At 35.6% G+C, this 26,964-nt stretch overlaps 2 protein-coding genes and 1 long non-coding RNA gene across 4 annotated transcripts; 1 reads left to right on the top strand and 2 right to left on the bottom strand.

Annotated features, from left to right (window-relative positions):
* The first annotated feature begins 836 nt into the window (after nt 1-836).
* LOC105284755 (transmembrane protein 165) lies at nt 837-7,847 on the top strand. Its single transcript, XM_011348501.3, has 8 exons — nt 837-959; nt 1,051-1,255; nt 4,240-4,757; nt 5,225-5,423; nt 5,824-5,999; nt 6,293-6,478; nt 6,561-6,666; nt 6,793-7,847. Exons 3-8 carry the CDS (start codon nt 4,617-4,619, stop codon nt 6,867-6,869), a joined length of 885 nt encoding a protein of 294 aa, XP_011346803.1. The 5' UTR covers nt 837-959; nt 1,051-1,255; nt 4,240-4,616; the 3' UTR covers nt 6,870-7,847.
* LOC113562938 lies at nt 1,713-3,362 on the bottom strand. Its single transcript, XR_003407265.1, has 2 exons — nt 2,335-3,362; nt 1,713-2,153 (listed from the first exon to the last, which is right to left on the bottom strand). It is a non-coding gene; the product is annotated as an uncharacterized LOC113562938 (long non-coding RNA).
* A 286-nt stretch (nt 7,848-8,133) lies between the features above and the next one.
* LOC105284754 (protein mini spindles) lies at nt 8,134-26,572 on the bottom strand. 2 transcript variants are annotated; one of them, XM_020033406.2, is made up of 21 exons: nt 26,274-26,572; nt 25,674-25,744; nt 23,544-25,439; nt 22,827-23,097; nt 22,051-22,593; nt 21,449-21,879; nt 21,025-21,171; nt 20,446-20,715; nt 19,243-19,446; nt 19,021-19,156; nt 18,747-18,940; nt 18,457-18,653; nt 16,768-16,947; nt 16,420-16,582; nt 15,821-15,979; nt 15,500-15,687; nt 15,260-15,422; nt 14,938-15,111; nt 12,456-12,605; nt 12,102-12,276; nt 8,134-10,275 (listed from the first exon to the last, which is right to left on the bottom strand). In XM_020033406.2, the coding sequence occupies exons 2-21, from the start codon at nt 25,728-25,730 to the stop codon at nt 10,148-10,150; spliced, it is 5,826 nt and encodes a 1,941-aa protein (XP_019888965.1). In that variant the 5' UTR covers nt 25,731-25,744; nt 26,274-26,572; the 3' UTR covers nt 8,134-10,147. The 2 variants fall into 2 exon arrangements, with proteins under 2 accessions (XP_019888965.1, XP_011346802.1); XM_011348500.3 differs by having other exon boundaries at nt 20,446-20,718.
* Between the last annotated feature and the right edge of the window lie 392 nt (nt 26,573-26,964).

A 26,964-nucleotide genomic window follows, 5' to 3' on the forward strand; every position in this document is an offset into this window, starting at 1 on the left:
TGTCTTGTTTTAATGTCCACGGATAATAAGAAACTCGATATACACCATTAAAGGCTTATATAATCGATATAATTACATCGTTCACTTAATTTATCCGCTTCGCAACGTTTTTCTCAAATAGTAATATTAATGATAATAGTAATATTAATAATAATAATAATAATAACAATAGATAAACTATTGGCTAAGGCTGGTTGTTGTTACGACGGATATACTGCATTTAAATTTATAAGAAGATGTCTTCGGAGGAAAGAGGAAAAGCTTCTAAAAAAAAGGAAAAATAAAAACAAGTTGCATACACTTTAGACCAAGGAAGATAGCAAAAAAAAAGGAAAAATATTTTGTTAATTTTAGGATATATAGTGCGGATATTTATTATATATCATTTCATCGATAGATAACAAATAGATGTGTTTGGATTTCAAGAAGTATGAAATATAATAACGAATATAAAATGGGAAGTACGTATTTGTCTTTATTTTCTTATTTTATTCCTTATTTTGTCGCTTAAATGTAAGCAGTAACAGCAAAAGTAATGATTTACGTCGTAAGTAAATAATTTTGGGAAAAATAATTCGATGTAAGACGCCTAGGGGTAAATATATTAAAATAGATATTTCAATGAATCATTTTTTACATGCTACTAATATAAAAAAAATTATTTTATGACGCTTATTTTATTATACTTTTATTGAAAATCAGCATAAAAATAACTTTTACATATTTAAAAAAAAAACACTTTTTACATTGAAAAATTTTAAAATGAAACGAGTTTTTAAAAATTGAAGTATTTTTGTTTTACATAGTGTACACTAGAGAGCCTCTAAGAGAGAGAGTGGCGAACTGGGTCACGTGACCGCATCGCCTCTGATTGGATGGGGTGCTGTAAGCTCCATGATTGACATCTAAGAGGTTAAAAGTATAGTTCCGTCGTGTTTCGTCGTATCAGTCGGATCTCCGTAAGTAATACATTATTACTTTTGAAAATATTTGCCCCTCTTCGATTTGATTTACATGAAATAAAGCTACGAATATACATATTATTTGCAGATTTTCCTTGTTCAGTTTCCTTGTTGTTATGAAAATTATAAATGATTACAAAATGCCGAAGTACTGCAGTGCACCGAGATGTGCAAATTCTAATAAAAACGGATATTGCCTAACAACATTACCCGACGATGAAAGAAGAGAAGCGTGGATTACTGCTAGTGGAATTACGGATTGGAAGCCCACAAAAACCGCTGCACTGTGCGAAGTGAGTACCGAAACATGTATACAAATGTATTAGAGTACAAATGTGTTGAGCGTCCGCACAATACTTAATACCAATTCTTAAGAATACACTTCAGCCAGAATTAATTACACGTTCGTACGGATTGTGTTTTGTGTTGAAGTTTATTCTTAAGTATACGGGTATAGATTTACTATCAGTACTTAACATTATCTTCCAAAAAGGAGAATGCAGAAGAGAAGCTCTTAGTAATCTACAAGGAAATGGAAGGACGGTTAAATAATATTAAGGAGGACAATGAAATTTTAAAAGAAAGAGTTCATCGTTTACAAGATGATTTAGTACATATTAAATCCTTTGGTTTCCATATAATGCACTAAATATTTGATAATATTGGTTACTTCTACCTATTTTTCAATTGTACATATTTTATAAAATGATTGTTGGCAAATAACTGATATTGTGCTACTACTTCGATTTCAATATCAATTATAATAGTATTTCAATTGTGTACTAATACTAGTAGTCTTGTATCGGTATCGTATAATCTTGTATCTGTATAATAATCTTGTATAGTTTATTTAATATATGAAAGCGTGTTACTTACGTCATTTAATAGAAGTAATAAGTATAAGTTTGTAAGTAGAATATATTATAATAATAATATAATTTTGGAGAATAAAATGAATTGTTTTATTTTATAGTTATAAGGAAGTTAAAAGAATAGTTGGGAACATTAATCATGAAAAATATTTTCAAAATTTTATTTATAAATTAATAATTCGCAACAGTTTACAAAAACACAACGAAAATAAATTCGCAACAGTTTTTAATGTACAAAAATATGCACATGATAACATTGATAGACATATCACAAAAATATTAGGATAATCCAGTCATATGAAATAACCATCCATAATAACTTAAAACAAATAAAAGATATTACTAGCAATTACAAAACTCAATGAGATCACTTTGTGATTTGTAATAACACATTTGAACAGAAAGCATACAGATAATTATATAGATAAAAATAATATCACAGGATAACCATAATATCTATAATAATATTTTTGTTTAAAGTACATATAGAAAACACTTACTCTCTAATTTAATATTTTAGTGTATAATTTTTTGGTTTGAATCTATGAGCTAATATTGCTGCTCCCATCGTTTTACTTGCAAAACCCGATGACATATTCATCTTTGAATCCTCTGTATTACCTAAAGTTATTGCTAGTTGTTTTAAACGCATTGACACAAATCGTGATATTAATTTTCCTTTAACATTGTGACAAGTGCTTAAAGGGAGATGTTTCAAAGCAGTGTCGAAGTAGGATACAAATTCATTATGCAAAGACTCCCGAAAATAACAATTTAGACTTGGCTTTCCACATTATCCTTTCTGCCCCTTCAAGAATGTCAAATACTTCATTGCTAACTCTTATTTGAGCTCCAGGAGTATAATCTGTAATAGCTACAAAAGCAGATAAAGATGATGGTGTATATGCAAAATTAGAATTGTCTTGCAATTTCAGATAACAGTCTTCACATTTTATTGAGTATCTCAACTTGAAAACCACATATCCACACATTCTATAAAATGCTTGTTTTACATTATCTGACATGGGCTCACAATCACTTAATGTAGGGAAATCGCAGTGTGTTTCTACAATGTCCTTTTCATTTTCACTCACTTTTATGAGTACAGTTAAGGGGAAGCTGGAGTTGCTAGTGAGATATTATTTTTCACTATAGCGATGGTAATTGCAGTTTCGAAAATTCTCTTTATTGCTTGTGCAAAATAAAAAATCCTTTTCCACAAATGAAGTATAGATAGAAAGAAAGTCCGCTCTACAGGACTGTATATTCAAAATGGAAAAAAGTTAGAAAAGACAAGTCTTCGCATCGACACACCCCGTTGGGTATATAAACGATGCGCGAGTCCAGTGATGTTATAAACAAAACGTCTTCGTCGAGAGAAGACGGAACTCTCCCTGCTTATTTCTTCTTTTCGAGGCTGCGTAAAGGTTGTTCTACATTAGTCGCAAGCGATTGACCACATGCACATTAATCGCAAGTCGCACGAGTCTTATCCCAGCAAACACAAAGTAACAGGTAATATACATGTTAGTTATAATTTCCCACTCAATATAAATACAACATAACATACGTGTTATGTAACAATTACATTGTTGAGTGGGAAATTATAACTAACATGTATATTACCTGTTACTTTGTGTTTGCTGGAATTATATCATATAGTTGCCATGATAACAAAGTTCGACGCTCAGGTTATTGCAAATCGCAGAGACGCAAATGTCAAATTTGACCAAACTTTGCGACTGCTGCTTGCGAGCAGTTTACGATCGGAAGTAGTGCAGCTTACGTTCATGCGATTGCTTGCTTGCGTCTAATGTAGAACGACCTTTACTCGCAAACAATGAGGCTGTCATCACTGTATGCGACTAACTCGCATTATCTGCAGTAATATATATTATTTTTCAGGGCCAAAAATCGGTCCTTTTCAGGGCCACCAAAGATTTAATAACGTCGAAACAGTCTCAAACATATTTCTTGAATAACTTTCCATATATCATATATTAAATATATATGTATATATATATATATATCTTATATATATTAAATAGATATATTGAAAAATATTCTTAATAAATTTTATATTATTATTATTTATTATTTAGCTTTAACAATATATAGTATATATACATAAAAATATATTAGTATGTATACATACTATGTTTACGCTGGCAATGCTTATGTTATTAGCACGTTCTTATCATTTTGATCGATAAGTTCTTAATGTTATTAAAATACAAACAATAACTTAGTTTTTAATTTTTGCAAAAATATGAACTCGTCAGATTAAAAATGGCATTTTTTAAAACCAATGGTTAATTTTTGTTCATAACTGCAAATGATTCTTTGATAGTCAATACATTATTTATTAAACTAGATTTCGAAAACACCTTAATTTTATATTTTAGGTTTTGAATTTGTAAGAATTCGCCTGTGTGCGCCGCGCCGCCTCCGTCCACATCACAGTCGTGCCATCTGCCGTTACCGACCGTTACTCATAACCGAAGGAAGACATTTATGCCGTTGCTTGTACACGCGTGATTGATTTCTCCGTGCACATGAATGTATATTTGATCAAAATAGACCTTAATCAGTGCAGACAACCTTTTCGTTTGTTCGTTCCCATCAAACGCGCGTCACCTTTGACAGCGATGCGACATAACCTTTGTACGAACCGTTCGTTTAACAATATGGTGGTTTCGATAGATATATAAGTACGAGCGGAGACCGTTTTTTAGAGGTTATCTCGCAACGCTTGTCACGAGTGTCACCCGCAATAATAGCGATGCATATTTCGAAGCATCGCGCGATGGAGATTGAGCGTTTAATTTGCGCTTGTTGCTTCATTACGATATTTTACCTCTCGGTGGTCGCCGGTGAGATAGAGCCGCGTTACGATGAGAAACTTCACATTGCAACATCAACGGTGAGTTTTTTCGATATTCCTTCAAATCTCGTGACTATTCGTATTAGTAAAAAACATTGCTCTCATAAGAGTTGTTAAATCGACAAAGAAATGTTTGATAAGAAAGATGTCGCATATCAATCTAAATTTTCACAAGAACGATATAAAAAATTGTAAATTTAGTTCTCTAAATTTTCGTATTTAAAAAAAAATGCTATGATGATCTTAAAGTTCTTAAATTATTAGATTTTAGAAAATATTTTGAAAAGTTTAAAAATATCCCTAAAAAATTCTGTAATAGCAATATTCTAAAAAAAATGCTGAAAATAGTCTAAGTTTCAAATATAAAGTATTGAGATTTTTCAGATTTAAAACATAAACAAGTACTTTTAAACTTTACTTTATAAATGTATTAACTTACAGAAAATATATATAAAAATCTCGATATTTTAAATCTCTCTAAATTTTGATTTATGTATTTATTTTAGAAATCTCCAGACTCTGCATCTGAGAAGTCTGACAGATTGGGTTTCCTGCATGCAGTCGTCGCATCTTTATCGGTCATCGTAGTATCGGAATTAGGCGATAAAACGTTTTTTATTGCTGCCATTATGGCAATGAAACATACAAGACTGACTGTATTATTAGGAGCAATAAGTGCTCTTGCGCTGATGACTATTCTGTCAGGTATCAATATAATCTTCAATATCAGATCATTTTTCCAGTATCTAGATATTCCAGTATATCATGTTACTTCTCTTGCTGATGAAATGGCCAAAATGGCAGAATTAAAATACGCGAAAATACATGTTTCCAATCTGGAAGCTGAAACTGATGATATAATCTCAAATATTTTTATAGTAATTGTTATTGAATCGTTGCATATTACGTGAAATGTATTTTGTTTCCTGACATTTTCTGAAATTTATTCTCATTGATACAAAACATTTTATACGTAATATAATAAAATAAATATCTTATAGCATTTCATAATAATAATAATCTATATCACATTTCTTGTGAGAAAAGTATAAACTTCCAATCTCTCAGTTTAACGGAACAGAAACTAAAACTTATTAACTTTCAGTGGTGTTCGGATATGCAGCTACAATAATTCCTCGCGTGTATACCTATTATATCTCCACCCTTTTGTTCGCCTTGTTTGGATTGAAAATGTTACGAGATGGATACTATATGTCACCTTCCGAAGGACAAGATGAATTAGAAGAGGTTCAAACGGACCTGAGGAAAAGAGACGACGAGGTAAATTTATGGACTCTTCTCATTAGATGCAAAAAAATTATGTAGAGAATTATAAATCATGTTATTTCCTAATTACCTAAAGATACAATTCTCTATATTTATGTGCGTGGCAATTATTTTTTAGTACTCCCCTCATTTAATATCGAGCTGTTTTATTTAATCACAAGTGTAAATTGTAGAGATATTCCTCTGTGAGAGAGAACTAGTTTAAAATAGTAACAGAAAAGCTGCATATTTACATTTACGATGCCGTTTTTGTAGATTAAATAATCTTTAAATGTCATCGCTTTCAGTACGATAAGCAGACAGCGAGTACCGTACTTCAGGATCCCGAATCCGGAGTAATAATACGAAAGCACACGAAAACCAGCGCGTTCATGCTGATTTCGAAGATATACCTTCAGGCATTCACTCTCACCTTCCTCGCGGAATGGGGTGACCGTTCTCAATTAACGACCATTATCCTCGCGGCAAGAGAGGTACCTTGTAACAGTGATCTCTACTGTAACAATAACAACTTTCCATACATTACACGTAATGGTATTAATATATCATTTTTAGGATGTTTACGGAGTTGTATTGGGCGGAATATTAGGCCACTTGTTCTGCACAAGCTTAGCGGTACTGGGAGGACGTATAATAGCGCAAAAGATATCCGTGAGAACAGGTAATGTCAAAAACAAGTCATTTTATTGTGCATTTTACACGCAATACAGAGAATAAATTAAATAAATACTTTTATTTAAAAATTTTTTAAACTATGCAGTATAACACTGTACTATTACGTTCTCAGTGACTATCATTGGAGGCTTCGTGTTCCTATTGTTCGCCTTATCGGCGCTCTTCATCAATCCTGTGGAAGAAGTTTGAAGATTTCCTTTCCCTTGACTTTGGAGATTTTTTACCAGTATTTGTACTATTTTGTGAACATTATGTATCATATATAGAGTATTGTATCTTTGTACAGTATGATTCTATTCCATAGCCCTTTGCAGTGGTTATGAAGTTAACTAGATGCTCTTGGCCAGAGTTCGGCCGGAAAATTCATCTTCCTAATATAAATAGCAGATTATTTACGTTTGAATATCCAAGAAGAGATCAAAAAGAAGTTTGTTTCAGTGGAGACTGTTATTTTGGAATTAACGATTTTTTCTTGTTATTACTTGTAAATTTGTAAAATGTAAAGTCAAGATATATGTGTGTGTGTGTGTGTATACATATCGTAAAATCATAATTTTTACTTTTAAATTGACACTATGTAGAAGAAAACGAAGCAAAGAAAGAGCATTTTTACTATTCTGTCTGTTGTATCATATATTGTATGTAAAAAAATAATATACTTTACTATTTTTCAGCTGTAATATAGTAATTGGTAATATCGATGCAGTAGACATCCTCGTGATATAACAGTGTTGTTGAATCTGTGTATGTAATTCATCGGTTTGTGCGCCTGAATGCGATATTCAACTGTACTTCACACAAATAGGTTTACCAGTAGCATATTTATATATGCCATTTGTAAGATACTAAAGAAAACTAGTTTTTTATGATATATAAATAGAAAAAATAGGATAATATGTATATACGTATAACAAGATGTGAATGGTGCGTTTATGATGTTGCTAGATTGCTTTATAAAATAGAAAGAACAAAGAAATGTTCTATTTGCGGATGGAATGAAATATTCCAAATACAATGAAAAATTTAATGTATGCAAATAAAATTTATGAATCGTCCTCGAGACACTACATAAGGTTGATGAAATAAAGTCTATGTAAAAAAACGATTTTAAGTACATGTTGTAAGAGCTTATATTAAGATAAATAAATATTAATAAGTAAATATAAATATTATATCATTATATATAAAATGCCAGGATTATGTTGGAGAAGTTTCTGAATTTTTTACGTTCCCGCAAAATTATTGTAAGAAATCTACAATTTACTCAAAGACTTTGTAAGATCATAAAATTAAAAGTTTTCGGAATCTAGCATTTTATGTGCAATGCAATCCAATATATATAGAAAAAGAGAGAGAGAAATATCAAATAACGTTGATATATAAGGGAAAATCATTCAAAACTTCGTATTAATTGGTACTAGTATGAACTCCTTGAATCATCGAATACATCGTCTTCTTGTTCGAGTATCACTGTTTTTATTAGTGCATGTATATACATGTTCTATTTACACTACAGAATATAAGTCTTGGGAAAAAGCGATAAGTTCTCAAATATAGCAACCTCATACTCGTTAAGAGATTCGTACATTATTATATGCTTCACTAAGCGTCCTAATTTTCTTTAAGATAATTCGCTTTGAATAGACACTAACTACGCTTCCTGCTTTCCTTTTTTTCTGCACCAATAATAGAAAGGTGAACACTTCCCATCATCGAGCTGCAAAAATCTCGTAACATAAAAACATTTCTTACTCACAAATATCTACAATGGTGTGTAATAAAAAAGTGGAATGATTGCATTGGTATATCGCAATTTGCGGCTATATTTGCAGCCGTAGTATGTTACTTGGAACTCAAATGGATCATTTCTTTTTTGTTCTGAAAGACGCTAGCTAGCAATAGGCATTTGATTGCGAATTAACATGAAAAAAATTAAAAACAGTTTGCTGTCTTTTAAGTTATGAGTTCTTTGCAACTCAACGTCACTTCTTATTATATGGAGTTATTGACATCAGTATTGATGCCATATAGTCGCTACAACCTGTTACTTCTCTCGATCCTATTTATAAATACTGGATAAAAGATAAATGATAACTTTGCGTCTCAATAAATAAAACAATCCTTGTCAGCTTTGTGAAACCTCCCATCAGTTTTAGTAATTTTTCACGTAAGAGAAATTCTATGGAAGAAATAAAGCCTCTAAACAGATACTATATATTATTAATTCTATGAGAATTCACTCACACGATACTTTAAAAGAAAATCATTAAAATCCAAAAATGTGTAGTTTTAATGATTTTGTTTGCTTTTAATTACATAGGAATATTTTGTTCATGTTTTGTTTTCATTCTGTAAAGATAGGAGATTTCGCACTAAACAACAATGACGCAGCAATGATAAACTTGATCAAATTTAAGTAAATTTAAGTAGAATTTAGTTTAGAAAAAATAAAGTAAAATCAGACTTATCTAAATCATACTTGAAATCAGAGAAAAAACAATTATAACTTGTGTCTTATATTCATCAAATATTTATATATAATTGTTGTTTAGTGCGAAACCTTCTATCTTTACAGAATGAAAAAAACATGACCAAAATATTCCTATGTAATTAAAAGCAACAAAAGCATTAAAAATACACATTTTTTTATTTTAATGATTTTCTTTTAAAGTATCGTACGAATGAATTTTCATATATAAGTATTTGATGAACATAAGATTTGCTCGAACACAAGTTTTAACATTTTTAATTTTTTTATATTATATAAAAAACATTGATTGAGAACGTGCACGCACGCAATAACATCATTACATTACGGGAACATAATTGCTGTAGTTAGAACGCAGATTATTATGATATACATTATGTTCTACTTAGCATTTTTTGTTGCGGTTCACGTTCGTTTAAGTCTTTTCGAATTCGGCAAATTATAACGCAATCTGCTTAAACGTTTCTTTTTCTTTCTTGTAACAAGACAACGAAGTCCGACTACTTATCTTCATTAAACTTAATTTAAGCAGATTAAGCTCATTGACTTCTTCAACCGCGCAATAATAAATTGATATTATCTAAACGGTCACTCACAATTTTTTCGGTTTAATGTACTGATGAGGTTCTAATACAAAGACGAAAAACAAAGATTTCCGAAATTTATTCAAACTTTTCGAGTCGAACAATTCAATATAATGACATAAAATGACAAATAACTTAAAATCGTTTAATTATATACGAAATAATAATTAATGCAGGAACCACCGAGTCTACGACAACTATAATTTGCCGAATTTGCGGAGGATTCGGACGATTCAAAGTGTGACACGTGATTCGTTTGAATGGAAAACAAAGCGATGGAAAACGTGGTGTTGAACATTTTAGAATAACGATGAAACAGATACGCTCGTCTCACAAATATATGGATACATGTATCGTGTGTCGCTTACCTAATTTATATATTCATATACGAGTATTCATGGTGGGTTCGGCTGCGAAGAAGTCGTTCTACATTGCGCTTCGAGGGCTCGGAGTTTCTCGAGCCTGTACATTGGGTCCATCATGTCCTTCTCATCGGAAACCACTGTTGTTGACTCGGTGGTTCCTGCATTAATTATTATTTCGTATATAATTAAACGATTACAAGTTATATTAAATTCAACAAGGAATGTTCTTTCTCAACGCCAGTAAATAACTTAGCAAACAATGTAAGATTAGTATTCGGCACTACCTTTCTACATAATATTCTGAAAAGAACAATCCCGCAACCAAAATCTTACGTAAAGGACAGCTGGTCCTTTGTATCTTTAATCACTGGTAAAGAAATCAAATCGAACGAAGTAATGGTCTCTTTGGATGTCTCTTCGTTGTTTACAAATGTCCCTAAAGAACTAGTATTGAAGGGTAATGAGAGTAGATGGAATGATATCTCACGTGGGACTAAACTTAGAACAATTTCTATACGCTATTAATTTAATACTTGACTGTACTTGTTTTAACTGTAATGGACAATCATATGAGCAGATTTTCGGTAGTCCCATGGGGTCTCTTCTATCCTCTATTTTAGTGAACATAATTACGGACGCGATTTGGAGACACGTTGTTTGTCATTATTAGATTTTGATGTCCCGCGATTTTACAGATATGTGGACGATATTTTCGCAATTCTTCCGAAAACGAAGCTTTCGGAAGTTCTTCACATCTTTAATGATTACCATCCAAGGTTGTCCTTTACGTATGAACTGGAGGAGAATAATACTTAAAATTTTTTAAACACAACGGTACATGGCTTATTGTTTACTAATTGGTATCGAAAGCCGACCTTCTCTGGCCGTTACATTAATTTCTTCTCCAGTCATCCATTAAAGTATAAGACGAATACGGTCGTAAATCTAGTTGACCATGCTATTTTGTTATCGGACAATCGCTTTCACGATGCAAATATTAAGGTTGTTGAAGATATCTTGTGTAATAATTGTTTTCCGATTGAGTTAATTAGAAAAGTGATCAAGCGTCGTGTCAGAGAACTTAAAATCTGGGTTTGTACTAGCGTGGAGACATCCAATCAAAAGGAAAAGAGACAATGCGTCGTTGTTCCCTATTGCGATTCACACAGCGACGAGATCGGTCGTATTTTGCGTGGAAGTAATCTTGAGGTTTTACATACGATACCTGAGAAACTTGATTGCCTGATACGTAAGAGGCAAGGATAGACTTGAACATGGCAAGCAGACTAATGTAGTATATCGTATTGATTGTATAGATTGTAACGCGGTATATGTTGGACAAACCAAACGAAGTAAATAAAGAAAAACATTGGAGAAAGAGACAGATCGCCGAAATGTACTACATAAAAAAGTTTGATAACACTATTAATCTACAAACGGACACTGAAAGTTTAAATAGTGTATATGACAGTTTATGTTGACTAAAGTAGTAATCTATCACTCTGCTTGTTTTGAATTTGGGTTGTTTGCTTGTCAGATTGTTTGTGCTATTTGTTCGATTTAGACGTGCTGTAACTTGTCTTATGTCCACGGATGACTGTATTGCGATTGTAATTTTGATTTTGATCACACGACAATGATTGTAAGTTATGCGCTTTTGTTTAATTATGGTATATGATAAGTTACTTAGTTTTATTTTAATTTAGATGTAACACTGTCACCTGATGAGGACCACAACCCGTATGGTCGAAACGTTGTTGTAATAAAGAGATCTTATAGCCAGTTGTGTCGAATACTAATCTTACATTGTTATATTGAATTGTTGGTCTTGAAAAGTTTGAATAAATTTCGGAAATCTTTGTTTTTCGTCTTTGTATTAGAATCTCATCAGTAAATTAAACCGAAAAAATTTTAAGTGACCGTTTGGATAATATCAATTTATTATTGCGCGGTTGTAGAAGTCAATAAGCTCAATTATATTTACCACTAGAGTATTGATTGTTAGCCTGGGATAAAATGTTCTGATTTTTTCGTGCTTGATCGATCTCTCTCAGTCCCTGCTCTATGAAATCTTGGAAGAACTGATGGGACTTGACCAGGAACGGTTGTACGTCGGCCTCGGGATATTGAAGTTTGAAGTCGTACAATTGCACCAAGCCCTGCGAAAAAAATGTAATGAAAAGTGCGCTTTAAATAATAGAAACATCGTTAAAGTATATTATTAAAACATCATTGAAGTATGTACGTGATCAACACATGTCGATCACATTAAATTACGATATCAATGAGAAGGAAACTAGGAAAGATATGTAATTAATTTTTTTACGTATATACATACTTCTTGCATGTGCTCTTTCGATCCAATCTTCTTGAATATCTCGGCCAATTGCTGACGAGTAGATTTGGACAGGTGCTTCTGCGCTTTTCCACTGTTACTTAATTTTGGCGCCGCCTTCGCCGCAGCGTTCATCTCATCTGGTTTAAGGCTCTATTTTTTAATAAATATTAAATATCCAATCACTTTCAGCGACCAGACTGGCAGTTTATTAACGAAATATACAGGGTGTCCCCAATTTAAACGTCAAAACTTCGGGAGGGTGTAGAGGACCGATAAACTAAGAAAACAAGTCCTTTGGAGATTTGCTCGTTTTTGCTCCGTTTTCGAGAAAATCGCAAAAAAGATTTGTGTCATTATCAGTTGCTCTTTTGAGTTGATTGGCACCGAATAAACTTTCTCCTTCAAGATTCCCCAGCACGAGGCGGAGATTCAGGAAGGCAAGCAGCGGTACATAACATTATTGCGCGTGTACGCTCTTAAGCGACGCGCGTTATCCACCGTCGCGAGCGATTCCTACTCCCGGTCGCCGATACCACCAGCATCGCTATCGTTGACGGCACGGCTCCTGGGCTCGTCGAGCTCCGACCAACCGATCCGACCTCCGAGGATTCTTTTGTTTCTTTACATTCTTGCTCTTTCTCCTTAGTTATTACGTATTAGTCAGTTACTCGGATATCTTGAAGTGAATTACATTCTGTAACAAGTAACTGACTAATACGTAATAACTAAGGAGAAAGAGCAAGAATGTAAAGAAACAAAAGAATCCTCGGAGGTCGGATCGGTTGGTCGGAGCTCGACGAGCCCAGCCGTGCCGTGAACGATGGCGATGCTGGTGGTATCGGCGACCGGGAGTAGGAATCGCTCGCGACGGTGGATAACGCGCGTCGCTTAAGAGCGTACACGCGCAATAATGTTATGTATCGCTGCTTACCTTCCTGAATCTCCGCCTCGTGCTGGGGAATCTTGAAGGAGAAAGTTTATTCGGTGCCAATCAACTCAAAAGAGCAACTGATAATGACACAAATCTTTTTTGCGATTTTCTCGAAAACGGAGCAAAAACGAGCAAATCTCCAAAGGATTTGTTTTCTTAGTTTATCGGTCCTCTACACCTTCCCGAAGTTTTGACGTTTAAATTGGGGACACCCTGTATATAAAACCACAACGTTTCGATCACGCTTCTGATCCTTCTCAAGTGTTACAAAAATTAATCAAATCTCATTCTACAAATTAGAGAAAGAAAGAATAAACAAATCATAAGATACAATGTTAAAACTTAGTTAATATAAAAGACTCACTGGCAAAAGGAGATCTAGGGAGCAAGATGTAAACGATTTGCAAAACGGGCAACCGTCGCTGATGGAGATTCACAAACAAGTGAGACAAAGGAGCAAGCTATGTGTTTGTCAAAATCGTGTCATAAACACAGGGCAAATTCTCAATGTCTAGCTGTAGATTGATGGCATTAGGGTGTCTCTTAATGAAAATCATCTCTCTCTTACGTAAGTTATTTTCAGAATGTAGGATGCCAACGTTAGACCAATCAAATTCGTGATCGTTCTCCAGTCTGTGTCTGCTAATAACCGACAAACAATTATCACTTTTCTTAATATTTGCCTGGTGTTCTTTGATAATACTTGCGGTTAATGTTATCGTTGACATCCACACCCCTATCCGCATTCACATCCACGATCCGAGTCCTATGCTTAATATTGTTATCCACTTGCTTTTATCAACAAATACGTAAATGAAAGGCTGAACAATATTAAGCATAGGACTCGGATCGTGGATGTGAATGCGGATAGGGGTGTGGATGCCAACGATAACATTAACCGCAAGTATTATCAAAGAACACCAGGCAAATATTAAGAAAAGTGATAATTGTTTGTCGGTTATTAGCAGACACAGACTGGAGAACGATCACGAATTTGATTGGTCTAACGTTGGCATCCTACATTCTGAAAATAACTTACGTAAGAGAGAGATGATTTTCATTAAGAGACACCCTAATGCCATCAATCTACAGCTAGACATTGAGAATTTGCCCTGTGTTTATGACACGATTTTGACAAACACATAGCTTGCTCCTTTGTCTCACTTGTTTGTGAATCTCCATCAGCGACGGTTGCCCGTTTTGCAAATCGTTTACATCTTGCTCCCTAGATCTCCTTTTGCCAGTGAGTCTTTTATATTAACTAAGTTTTAACATTGTATCTTATGATTTGTTTATTCTTTCTTTCTCTAATTTGTAGAATGAGATTTGATTAATTTTTGTAACACTTGAGAAGGATCAGAAGCGTGATCGAAACGTTGTGGTTTTATATATATTTCGTTAATAAACTGCCAGTCTGGTCGTTGAAAGTGATTGGATATTTGAATTTCCTGGCGTTACAACTTGATACAGTAATAAATATTAATTTCTCATCTACTATAGAACGTCTCATAATCCGCATTAAAGTTTTAGCTTACAGCAATTATTACTAACCGCGATTAATCTTATTAAGTAGGCGTGCAACTCGGACTCGTTGGTGTTGTTTATCAGCGTCAAATGATTAAGTATCGAACTGCCTTTCACTCTTGTCATACTATGGAGAATCGTTTTCACCGTACGTAATGGTGTATCCGACTTCCGCTTCTTCCACCACGTAGTAGGATAATCCTATAAAACATAATACATTATTTACATCGCGTCTTTAAAAATAAAAACTCAATGTATGAAACAAGATATAGATTTTGTTACAAATCGATTTCATTCAAATATTCAAATTATATTTAACCAAATAGTCATCGAGCAGAAACTACGCTACCTTAAGGAAACGGTGCACCTCCAGGAGTATCGTATCGTAATTCAAGTCGGCTGCCCAATTTGTCATCGTTTTCACTATTTTCCATAAACACTTCATCACCAGCTCCTCGTATTTCGAGGGGACATTCGACTCGGCGCAAGAATGAAGTAACTTAATCAGTACGCTAAAAAAAATGTAATAAATTGGTACGTGATCGAAGTAATAAGATTAATTTTTCACACAGTTCTTGCGAAATCCTACCATATGATAGTGGTGTGATTGGAATTGTCAATAATTTTCACCATGATATTATTTATCACTCTGTAATATGCTCCGGCTTGATGCAAGTGCTCCAGTTTGTTCTCGGCCAGCAGGCTTATCATCTGATCTACCAATTCCTTCAGATGTATGAAGGAAACATTCTTCCCGAGAAATCCAGTGTCATAAAACTGAAAGAAATTATTGTTGTTGAAGAAATAAAATTACTAATCGAAATGTTTTATTGAGATCTTTAATTCAATTTAATTCAAACGTTGTTAACATTTCTTACTAAAATTAATAATAAAAGATAACAATGCTCACCACAAGTATAAGCAAGAATGTGTTCCTGAAGCCTCTGGACACATCCGCGTTTTCTTGACGCAATGGATACGTCTGCAGTAGTTTCAGTTGCATGTTTATCGATCCGATGAATTTGTCCTCCTTAGTTTGCAAGCTAGCCGCTTGATGAGATTTTAGTAACTGCAATACGTAAATATTATATTTATTACATAATAAATCAGAAAATTTCCAGATTTCCAAAGAATTTCAAAGATTTTTTGTATAATTAATACAAAGATTATTAATTTAGTCCAAGCTAGATGAGCAAGTTTGAACGCGGTTATTAGTGCATAATTTATTGTGTGTGAATATTGTGTGTATGAAAATCATCTAACAACCATTATTGGATCACGGTCACGGTCAATTACTGAGAAGGATTCAAAATAGGATCGAGATGTTTGTATATTTTATTCACACAAACTAAGTCGTGGATTACGTATCAATAATCGCCTCAAGGTTTTAACTTGTCCATCTAGCTTGGAAAATGTAACAGAATTTTTAATTAATAAAATATTAATTTAACTTTTCTTCTTTCGAACTTTCGACTTTATACATTGCATATTATGAGAGCAAATACAAACGTTTTCCATTGCATTCATGGACTGTATTGCAGTGGGCAAGTCCATACTGGCCATAGACAAGATGTTACGCTCCAGAGTGTCGTCTTTGCTATTATCAGTAGCAAGTGGTATAGCAGATGATGATTTCGACACTAACAGTTTCGGTGGTGAAATGGGTATCATCCTGCGGAATACGTGTTATATAGAATTATTTTGTTTTATTTATTAAAAGAAAAAGCAACCTCACATACAATATAAATTATTTCTAAACTAACAATTTAGGGATAAAATAGTAAAATAATAGATCGTTTAATTAAATAATGTATTCTGTTAGCGATTATATAATTGCAACATTTTTATATAACTTACTGTGTCTTGGGCGGGTTTAACACATTAACTGGAGGCTCATTCAGATCCGACAAGCTGGGTTCCACCAGTACCGGATTGCGATATTTCACTGGGGCGCTCAGTTCGAGCCTTTGCAGGAATTCCATATCCAGTCCGAAGGGACCAGAAGGACCCTTTGATTGAGCCGATGTAGGAGAATTTCTAAAAAAATTAATGCATGCCGATCAAACCTGAAACTTTGAATTATCATATCAAATCGAACACTATGTATGTACACACTACTACTCGAATTATACTACCACAATTTCGATTAGAGACGTTTAACAGTCGAACATTTACTTTACAGTGAACGATCTTACAGTAAATGTGTGAATGATAATGAATGATAAGTGAAGTGAACGATACGATATTATTGTAAGTACATGATTTATATATTGTACTAGGTAACAAAAATCTCGTTATTTCAGTCATGTGTATGTGCCTATTCATTTTTTTCACACTCTCATTGGCACAGTGCATTATCACAGAAATTAGATTTACCAATGCAAATTCTAAAAGCCTGAAAGATTTCAGATATGTGGAAATTATGAATAGAAAGTGTATGTAAAAAGTATAAAATTAAAAAATGTATATATATTAAAATTGTATAAATCTTTTTTCAAAATGATTTATCATAAGCGTTTAGAAAATTCGATTATATGTACTTTACTTTTAAAATCAAAAGGTGTATAGTATATGTATATTCAAGATGTTAATTCAAACTTCAAAAAGGAAGTCGAAAGAATAGAAAGATGATACAGAAAGTGCAATCAAAAAGATCTGCAAACGATAACAGTCCGAATGGACGAATTATTACAAGCAGAATGCCGAAAATTCCACAGCGTTTCCCAGCACCACGTCACAATTACAGCGTGTCGCAAAGACAACGTAAATGATTAAGAGAAGCAACACAAACGTTTTTAGATCGTCTTGATCGAAAAGATGATTTTGCATGTCAGTTTCGTGTGTGCTGATAATTTCCTGGTCCGGTTTTGTAGGTGATTCAGATTGTGCAACCGTAGAAGGTACCTGCTTGTCCTCATTATTGTCAGTGGCACATGCCCTGTGAATATGTTAAAAGCGAGGCACGTGCGAACATAAATGACTTGATGATGTTCTGAATTCTCCAATTAATAAAATTTGATATTAATTTGATTTGATTTGAATAATGATTCTTTAATTAACTATTATTTTTTATTATGTAGACAATAATTGTTATCAAATGAAAATTAATCTATTTCGAATTTCTTTATATTTTAACTCGAAAGAGAATCATCTATATATTTAAATATTTAATTGTATAGATAATTTAACAAGTTGAATTAATCAAATTGAGATATAAAAAAGTCACATATGAAAGTAGAGTTGTAACTCTCGCGTATATACATCTTATTTCATTAAAATAATCCCCATTTCTGCGTTTAAGACATTTAAATGTTATAATTAATGTTATAATTAAGGTTAGATCTGTTCTTTTTAACTAGATCTCAATACACTTTCTGTATTTCACATCAAATGAATATACTCCAAAAGATAAAATTGCAGAAATAAGACTAAATAATATAATTGCAGAAAAGTGTAGAAAGTCATTAAAAAAGAACACGGAGTTATTTTAATCATAAATAGCATATTCAGCAACAATAGCAGCAGTAATTCCAGGAATCGACTTACAATTCCGGTACTGACTCCACGCATTCGGGGATGTCCTCCGGTTCCTCTTCGTAATCCACCTCCATGTCGTCTGTCGGCGGACTGGAAGCTGTGACTGCAGGCGCGGAGAGTCGAGTAGCAGACGCGGATTTTGCGGGCCGATTCTTCGCCGCTCTCTTTATACGCTCGTCCAACAAAGACCTGTCCTTCTCCGAGATCTACAGCAAGCAATATAATTCACGCTCGCACATTTCACTTTATTTGACATTTTAATATTAATCAGATTTTAATATTAATCGGATTTCGCGTACCTGGCCGATGAGTTTAAATATACGTTCTCCCTGGAGGAAATAAGCTTGAACGATGCAATTCAGCGCGGCGTTCCGTACGGAATTGTCGCGGTCTGCGATCTGCTTCGCGACTTCCTTCAACGCTGCGGACGGGGACGGCTGGCAGACAGAAACTCCGTAATTCTCAATCAGCGATCCCAATTGATCCAGACATTCTGCGAACACGGAGATATTTTAATTAGCATTTCTCGAGTTCCAAACATTTCGTATGAAAGCTTGGATTAAGATCGCTTACCTGTTCGTTGTCGCGCGTTCTTCGACTTCAAACCCTCCATTACGTACGAGAATAATTTACTCACGGGATATACCAGAGCCATCTGCTTGAATAAAGCTCGCACGCCATTACGTACGGCATCCTTCGGATCGCCTATCTGTTAATCGATATAATAAGATGAGTATATATAATAACACAATTTTGCATATCTTATATAAAAAAAAAAAAATAAAGTATACCTACTTTAATAATAAGATAAGGAATAAACGATGCCGCCTCAGTTTCTAGCATATGATACTGGTCATCAATTAGCATATTGAAGACCAATTGCAAGTAATCCAGTCCTTTCAACAGGACCGACGGATTAGTGTCGAAGAATCGCAGTGTCAACCATTTGAGGATGAGGTCCAAATTAGATACCAATGCCTTGCTGTTTCCAGGTAGATCCTGGAAAAGAGAACAAAAAAAGAATCAAACATCATGTTATGTGTAAAAAATATTACACATCTCGTAAGTGTTGTTTAGCAAAATAAAACAGATCTTTTTCATAATTTTACATTACTGTTCTTATTGCGAAAGCTATATTAATAGAGATAAAATCTTTATAAATAAATTTGTATAACTAAAAAATATAAATAAAAATATAAATAAAAAATATATACAGGGTGTCCCAGGTTTTAACCGACAAACTGCGGGAGCATATTCTACTAGTGGAAATAAGAAAAAATTCTTATATCGAGTTTGCTTAGAAATGCTTTATTACAAAGTTATAAACCAATATTGAAAAGAAATATGAGATAAGTAACAACGGAACATAGTGTAGAATTTGGAAGGTCGAAGATGTTTATGTTACGTGTATTCACATGTATTCATGTTCACTATGTTGAAACGATTCAGTATGATTGTTACTTTCACAACAGTAGCTGTTAGATTTCAATCGTCGTGTCAACTAGCAATTACTATCAGAATGCCAAAAGTGTTTTCAAATGAGGAATACACTGATATTCATTTCGTGTACGGATTCTGTGACGGAAATGCACGAGCTGCCGTACGAGAGTATCAACGTAGATTTCCTAACAGGAGAGTACCAGATAGATTTAAAGCAACGAATTACTAATTCAGTTACTGAGATGCAACAAAATTTTCAGGAATGTCGTACTGTAACAAATTCTGTACTACGTCGATGTCTAGCTTGTATCGATGTGCAAGGACAACATCTTGAAATGCGTCACTAAATCATTGCGTACATAATTGTTATTTTTGCGAAAAAATCCGTTGTTACTTATCTCATATTTCTTTTCAATATTGGTTTATAACTTTGTAATAAAGCATTTCTAAGCAAACTCGATATAAGAATTTTTTCTTATTTCCACTAGTAGAATATGCTCCCGCAGTTTGTCGGTTAAAACCCGGGACACCCTGTATAATTTAGAAAGATATATTTACCTCAGTGAGCGCTTCGATAGCCTTCAAATGATACCGAAAATCGGAGTGAAACATATTCGTCCGCAAAGTCTTGTTGACACTCGCCGCAGTCATAAGATCTTTTAGAAGCTCGACGAATTCCTCTCTAGGCGTAGTAAAGTTCCACTTGAGCACCTTTAATTTCTGCTCATCGATCACACGTTGATGCTTCAGGTTGTTGACCATCAGTAGAGGACTGGTATCCACGTCGTCGTCTTTTTTACGGGCACTGCCCGGTTTCGATGACGCGCTCTTCTGGAACAATCGACAATTAACGGTACATCGTGAAATATAAAAAGAAATCATCTCTAAACTATAAAAGTGTGTGTGTGTGTGTGTGTGTGTGTGTGTGTGTGTGTGTGCGCGCGCGCGCGCGCTGTTTTGTAAGAGCATATCGTATTAAACTCATTTAATATAAAGATAACAATTCGAACGAAGAAAGAATACTTGGAAGAATTGAAACAGATCTATGTATTTAATTTTTGTATTTTTATTTTATATTTTTATTTTATTTTGTATTTGTGCACATGCTATATCGAGCCATATGTTCAATTTCCTTACCGGTTTAACCGCTTTCACCACTTTCGCGCCTTTCGCATTACCCTTTTGGAGATTGTCATCTGAAAGCTCCTTTTTGGGTAGAGGTTTCATAGGTAAATTAGGACGAGCTTTGTCCAGTGCAGCGAGCACCACGGTCCTTGATCCTGGCTATAAAAAAGTATAATTTAATAAGTTAAATTAAGTTAAATTAAGTCAAATTAACATCAAATTATTTATATTTGCATGTATATTCTATGTATATATTTCTTATCTTCTACGTATGTATTTTTATGAAATGTTTTTTTGAACATTTTAGTTTAAATTTTAATTGCTTATAATTTAAGAATTACTGCTTCGATATTGTTAAGAAACAATTTCCTACAGATTGAATCTGGATATTGGAAAAGATGAACTACAGAAAATATTTTTGTAATTCGCGTAATACCTTTAACTTTTCAGTATTTCTCGCCATCGCTTCGTAAGACAGATGGATCATAAATCCAAGAACGGCTTCTTGAGCATTCTTTCGAACATCAGAGTTGCGATCTTCCAAATTAGCATACAAATAAGGAAGGCACACAAGAAGTTCCTCCTTCGGAATCTGTTTTACTGTAATCGAAGGCAATTTTTGCGCCAACCAGCTCCACAATTCTGTTCGTAGCATCGGTGAACCTGTCTTTAAGGCGTCCCCTATCACCTCGCCATCGAAGAATTCCTTGTAGCCGCATTGATCTCCCCACGTATTGATGCAGGAAATCGCGGCCGTTCTGATCCAATTTTTGCTATCACCTAGACACTGCAGGAATCCAGGGAACAAAGTGCGGATGTGCTGCTTCATTGGTGATCCGATAGCTGTGGCCAGAGCCTCGCATATACCTAAAATAATTAAAATAGCTAATTATTAATTTTTCAAGACAAGTTGCATTGAAGAATTGATAGAGAGAAAGAGAAAGATAATTATCACAATTTAAAAAATTTTATTAATTAATTAAAGCGTTAATAAAATAAATACAAAAATTAGAAAAATTATTACTATCCGACCATTACCTATAGCCGACTGCGCAATCTTGCTGTTACTGTCTACGAGGCGCAGAGCCAACCCTTGCGGCAGATCGCCGATGGTAGATTTGATGAACTTGTTCTCTGCTAAAAGAGCATTCACCTTCTGCAACGCTTCGTTACGGACTTTCCAATTCTTGTCGGCCAATTCGGCCAGTAACGCTTCGGTGATCTGTGAGCTAATGTCAACACGCGGGATCAATTCGTTCAACTCCGGCTCGCTGCCGTTTTGCTTCTTTTCCGAGTCGTCCTCATCATCGTCCTCCTCCTCGACGTTCGCATTCGCATTCCTCTTGGCCTTGGCCCCGCGAACGGCTGCCGGTGGTATTTCGCCGTTGTGCTTCTCGCACTCTTGTTCAATTTGTTGTCGCAACGCAGGTTTCTCATTCTCAAAGTATGCCAATAGTGGTTTGCCCATGTACAAGTACAGATTTCCCAGTAGAGTCACTGCGGCGGTGCGCACACTAGGATTCGTTGCTGCTACAGCTTTCTTCATATTCTCAATGATGGACTTGATGTTGAGACTCCAACCTATATAACATTATGGAATATTCACATTAATAAATTTGATATTTCGATTTTTATTTTTAATATTTTTCGGATTTAAGACATGAATTCCTAATATATGACAAAGTAATGCTTTGTTTATTTTAGTATGTATATATTAAGATTAAATATTATCATTGTTATTTAGTTTTACTTTCCTCATTACAAGTTATTACACTTCAATATACTTTAAGTAAATATATAAAAACATTACAAACCGAATTCCGTGACTGCTCGACACAACCATAGCAGTGTCTCCTGCTGCACCTTCGGATTTTTCTGATTAAACGCGTATGCAACTATTTCCTCTGCCACGTATTCGAGACTAGTAGCTTCAGTGATCGCTAACAATGTTTCGATGACAATTGAACTGTTTTTCGTATCCGCTAGCTTTTCCGCGATATCCGTAAGACAATATTCAGCGACGGTGGCCGTGAACGGATGATTCTCTGCCAGATACCTCACGACGTCGACACGCAGTTTCAACACCTGAAAATAGAAATAAGTGTCTCGTAAATTAAATTTAACTAGTAAATATAATAATTTCAAACACTTTATGAAGTATTCGAAGCAAAAGTAATTGCAAACAAAATAAAATTGGCGTTGAAAACAATATTATTGATATGGTTTGCTTTTCAGATGTAGCAATTTGAAGGTTTCGTTTAACGATCAACTGATCGAACGTGTTTGCGTATCTTGATTTCTTTGTATATTTTGATCACTATGTTGACCGTTCGAATAAAGACGTATGTAACGCGTGAGATAACAGTTTCAGTTTAGGATCGAGCGATAGAAACAAGACATGGCAAGATGACTTTCTCATATATTGAAGTCGTTTTGCTGTCCGCCGGCTTCATCAACCAAAAATTGGCTCTAAAGTATGACGAATTCTTATACCACTCTGTACGTGTCAATTTATTTGATTCTGTTCTTACCTGAAAATTTGTATCCTTGAATCCAGGTTTCTTCGCCAGAATGCGCACGATCACCTGCGCCGATGCTTCCGTCGGTTCCATCGTCTTAATAATATCAGACAGCTGTGTGACTGCAGCCAAACGAGTCTTCCAGTTGCCATCTACAAGACCAGTGATCACCTCGGCCGGCAGAAGCTGCATCGCCATTTCGTCGATCTCCTCCGGACTGTAATTCTTCTCCATCTGAACCGGTCTCTTTGCGGAAGACGCCAGATTCGTGAGCGACGAGGCACCACCAGCTTTCCTGCCCGACTTCTTCAGAGTGATGGTGCCGGTGTTGGGTCTCTTCGCGCTGCTCGATTTGGCACTCTTCAAATTTTCCTTGTTCGCCTTGCCCGCTTGTAACTCTACCTTCGCCGGAGCAGTGTTGGGCCGTTCCTGTTTCTTCGGGGCAGACGTCACCTTGACGGTTATTACCGCTTTGTCGGCGCATTCCTTGATCTTCGTCATCTTCAGATTATCGATGTCCGTGAGGAACGGCATCATCGCCTTCTCGCCAATTAGCTTCATCGCAGTTCCAAGCGCCTCCGCCGAGTTGTCGCGCACTGTCGGATCCGGCTCGTTCAACGTCTTCAGCAACGTTCCGGTGTACGATTTGAGCAGTTTCTTACTGAGACTCGCGGGTGGCGTACGAGCGAAGCACCGAGCTAAGTAAGCAGCCGTTTCGGCCTTCACGGCTGGGTTCTTGTTTTCCAAAGCAGTAACGGTGTCTTCAAGGATGACATCAATGCTCACGCTCTCGTAAATAGCGTCAGCGGCTTCACGCAGTGCTTGCACCACTGTCTGCTTCTTTTCTCGGAATTTTTCTAAAATGGCGGGCAGACAGGCAGCAGCGTATGACTGAAATCGCTTCTTCAGGCCCGCAGCCAAGCCGGCCAGGCACTTCGCTGCCAACGTGACTACCAGTACATTGGTGTCCTTCAAGATGATCTTCTTCAAGGCTCTCACCACGTCACCGTAGTCACCGTTCTCCAGTTTCTGGTTCTTGGTGAGCATTTCAAGCACTTCCAACGCTTCCTTCCGCTCCTGCCACTTTTTCGCCTCGAGCTTCTCGTAGAAATCCTTCGGCAGCTTCGACAGGATGTCCACAGGCGCCAACATATCGTACGGATCTACGTCTGGGATCGAGGCACCATCCGCGTCATCGTTGTCGTCCTCGCCATTTTCGCTTCCCGCTGCCGAATCAGTATTGCCCCGATTCTTCGGCTTCTGCGAGCGCAAATGGCGCATGGGCACCACCTTTTCAGCCGCAAGATTGTTGAACTCGGCCTCGAGCTCCGCGATGTGCACCGGCTTCAGCGTGTTCAACTGCTGCTTCAGGCGGTCTCCCACCCACCGATACATCTCCACGACCATCGCTTTGCCTTCCTCGCGCACAGTCTTGTCCCGATCCTCCAGGAAGTTCGCTATCTTCTTCATGAGCGGCTTCATGTTGATCACTTTTGGGCCGAACTCCTTGAGTGCCAGTGTTAGGGTGGCGATGCATGCCGAGACGATTTTCGGATTCTTTGCGTCGGTGCCCTTCAGCAATTCGTCCTGCACCGTTTCGCACTTCTCGATCTCGATGTACATCAGTGTGATTTGTACGGCCAGTTCCTTCGTCTTGGCCTTGGGAGCGGCGATGCACTTGGACACGATGCCATTCATCACTTCGACAACTATTTTGCTAGCTACCGCGGCGTTCTCCACAAAGGCCAGGGTTGCCTCCAGGCCTTTTTCCTGCGCCGCTGCGTTACTGTCCATCACAAACTTCTTGATGAAGCCCGTGTACTTGTTCCATTCAGGTGATTTCTCATCGTCAATGCACTGAAACGTCTTCACACATTCCTCGTAGCCGTGCAAGCGTGCTCGCCAAGACTGCAAATTCACACATAAAATATTAATTATTTAATGTAATATGTATAACATGTAAGATTTTTTAGAAATCAAGATAACAGCTGTAATTTACAATCATGTGCAAATAAAAACTTTATTAATTCCAGCAATTGCAATGGTATTGACAAAATTAATTTAAGTAATTTATCCTAGTCAAATAGAATCCAACATGTGAGAAACGCTAGAAATAGTTAAAAAATAAAGTATTGGCATTACCTTGTGTGCACAGCGCTCTTCAAGAGGCAATTTCACGTATTCCGTATCTTGCTCCATGGTGATTAATTATTCTGAAAGAATATTTGGAACATTTCTTTACTCACGTGGTAAATGAGGTCAAACCGACATGAATGGTATAATCATGTTTCACAATGGTTTGTTTCACTAACAAAGCATTGTGAAATATGATAGATGCAGTAAAAAGTAACAAGTTTATAATAAATGCTTGCCATTATATGTAAAATCTGAATCTAATCTGACAACTCAGTAAAGTGACGCTTGGTAAAAGAATAAAATTTCAACACTAACGAAAATTGTAACACTAATAAATTTAATCGTAACATAAAGGAAATTATTTGTAAATTCTCAAAATGGGGCTAAAGATTGACATGTAAATGCAATAACTTAAAAAAATTGCAGAAACGTCTGCCCTCCGACTGCGTGACTTTGTATCTTCATTTGCGATTTATTCGCCGGCGGAACAATGATTAAAAAATATTTATCTGTCAGAGAGGTTCGCCACAACGGGGGAAATTGAGAGACTGACGAATTTCGACATCGGGAGGAATGGTTCTTCGAGGAAGGGGTCTTCGGGCTTACCTAGCAAGATGACCGCATATAGAAGTCTTCGAGTTTCAACGCCCGGCGTTGATAATCGCGCTGAGTCGTGTCGTCAGAACGACTGCTGGAAACGCAATGAACATAAAAGTGTAAACGTGCCGCCGGACGAACCGACCTTTCACGACCTTCCAACGGCTACCAAAGTACCAAGTCTCTTACATTGAATTTTCAAATATACGTGCTCCCTTGTAACTGTCAAGACGGAACGCAAACAAAAATATGGCCATATCTAGAGCAGCAAAACGAACGTCCGAGGATCCGTTCGACGCGAGGATAATTCAACGTCGTGCCGGGAGATGGCGCGCTGCGTAAAGACCTATTCTCATGAATCAACGTTCTGCACATTGCCCATGTTTTTGGACGAAATCAATGAAACAATTGTTGTATATATGCGATAGTATAAAATCAATGAGACAGGTGACATCAGAGACTACTAATAACTTAATACACTAGGTTGCGTCATCCTAGCATGTATTAGCCTTAGAATATATCCACACAAATTTGCATAAGCGCATAAATAAATGCATAAGGGATTTCATCGATCTACAAAGCACGCGCTTAAGGAAATGGACCAATCAAAATCCTTATGCATTTGTTTATGCGCTTATGTAAGTTGTATGGATATAAGTACCTCTACTCTCTTACTCACTCTTTCTATTTCTCAATCTTT

This window comes from Ooceraea biroi, chromosome 1 (assembly GCF_003672135.1).
Source record: "Ooceraea biroi isolate clonal line C1 chromosome 1, Obir_v5.4, whole genome shotgun sequence".
Lineage (NCBI taxonomy): Eukaryota > Metazoa > Arthropoda > Insecta > Hymenoptera > Formicidae > Ooceraea > Ooceraea biroi.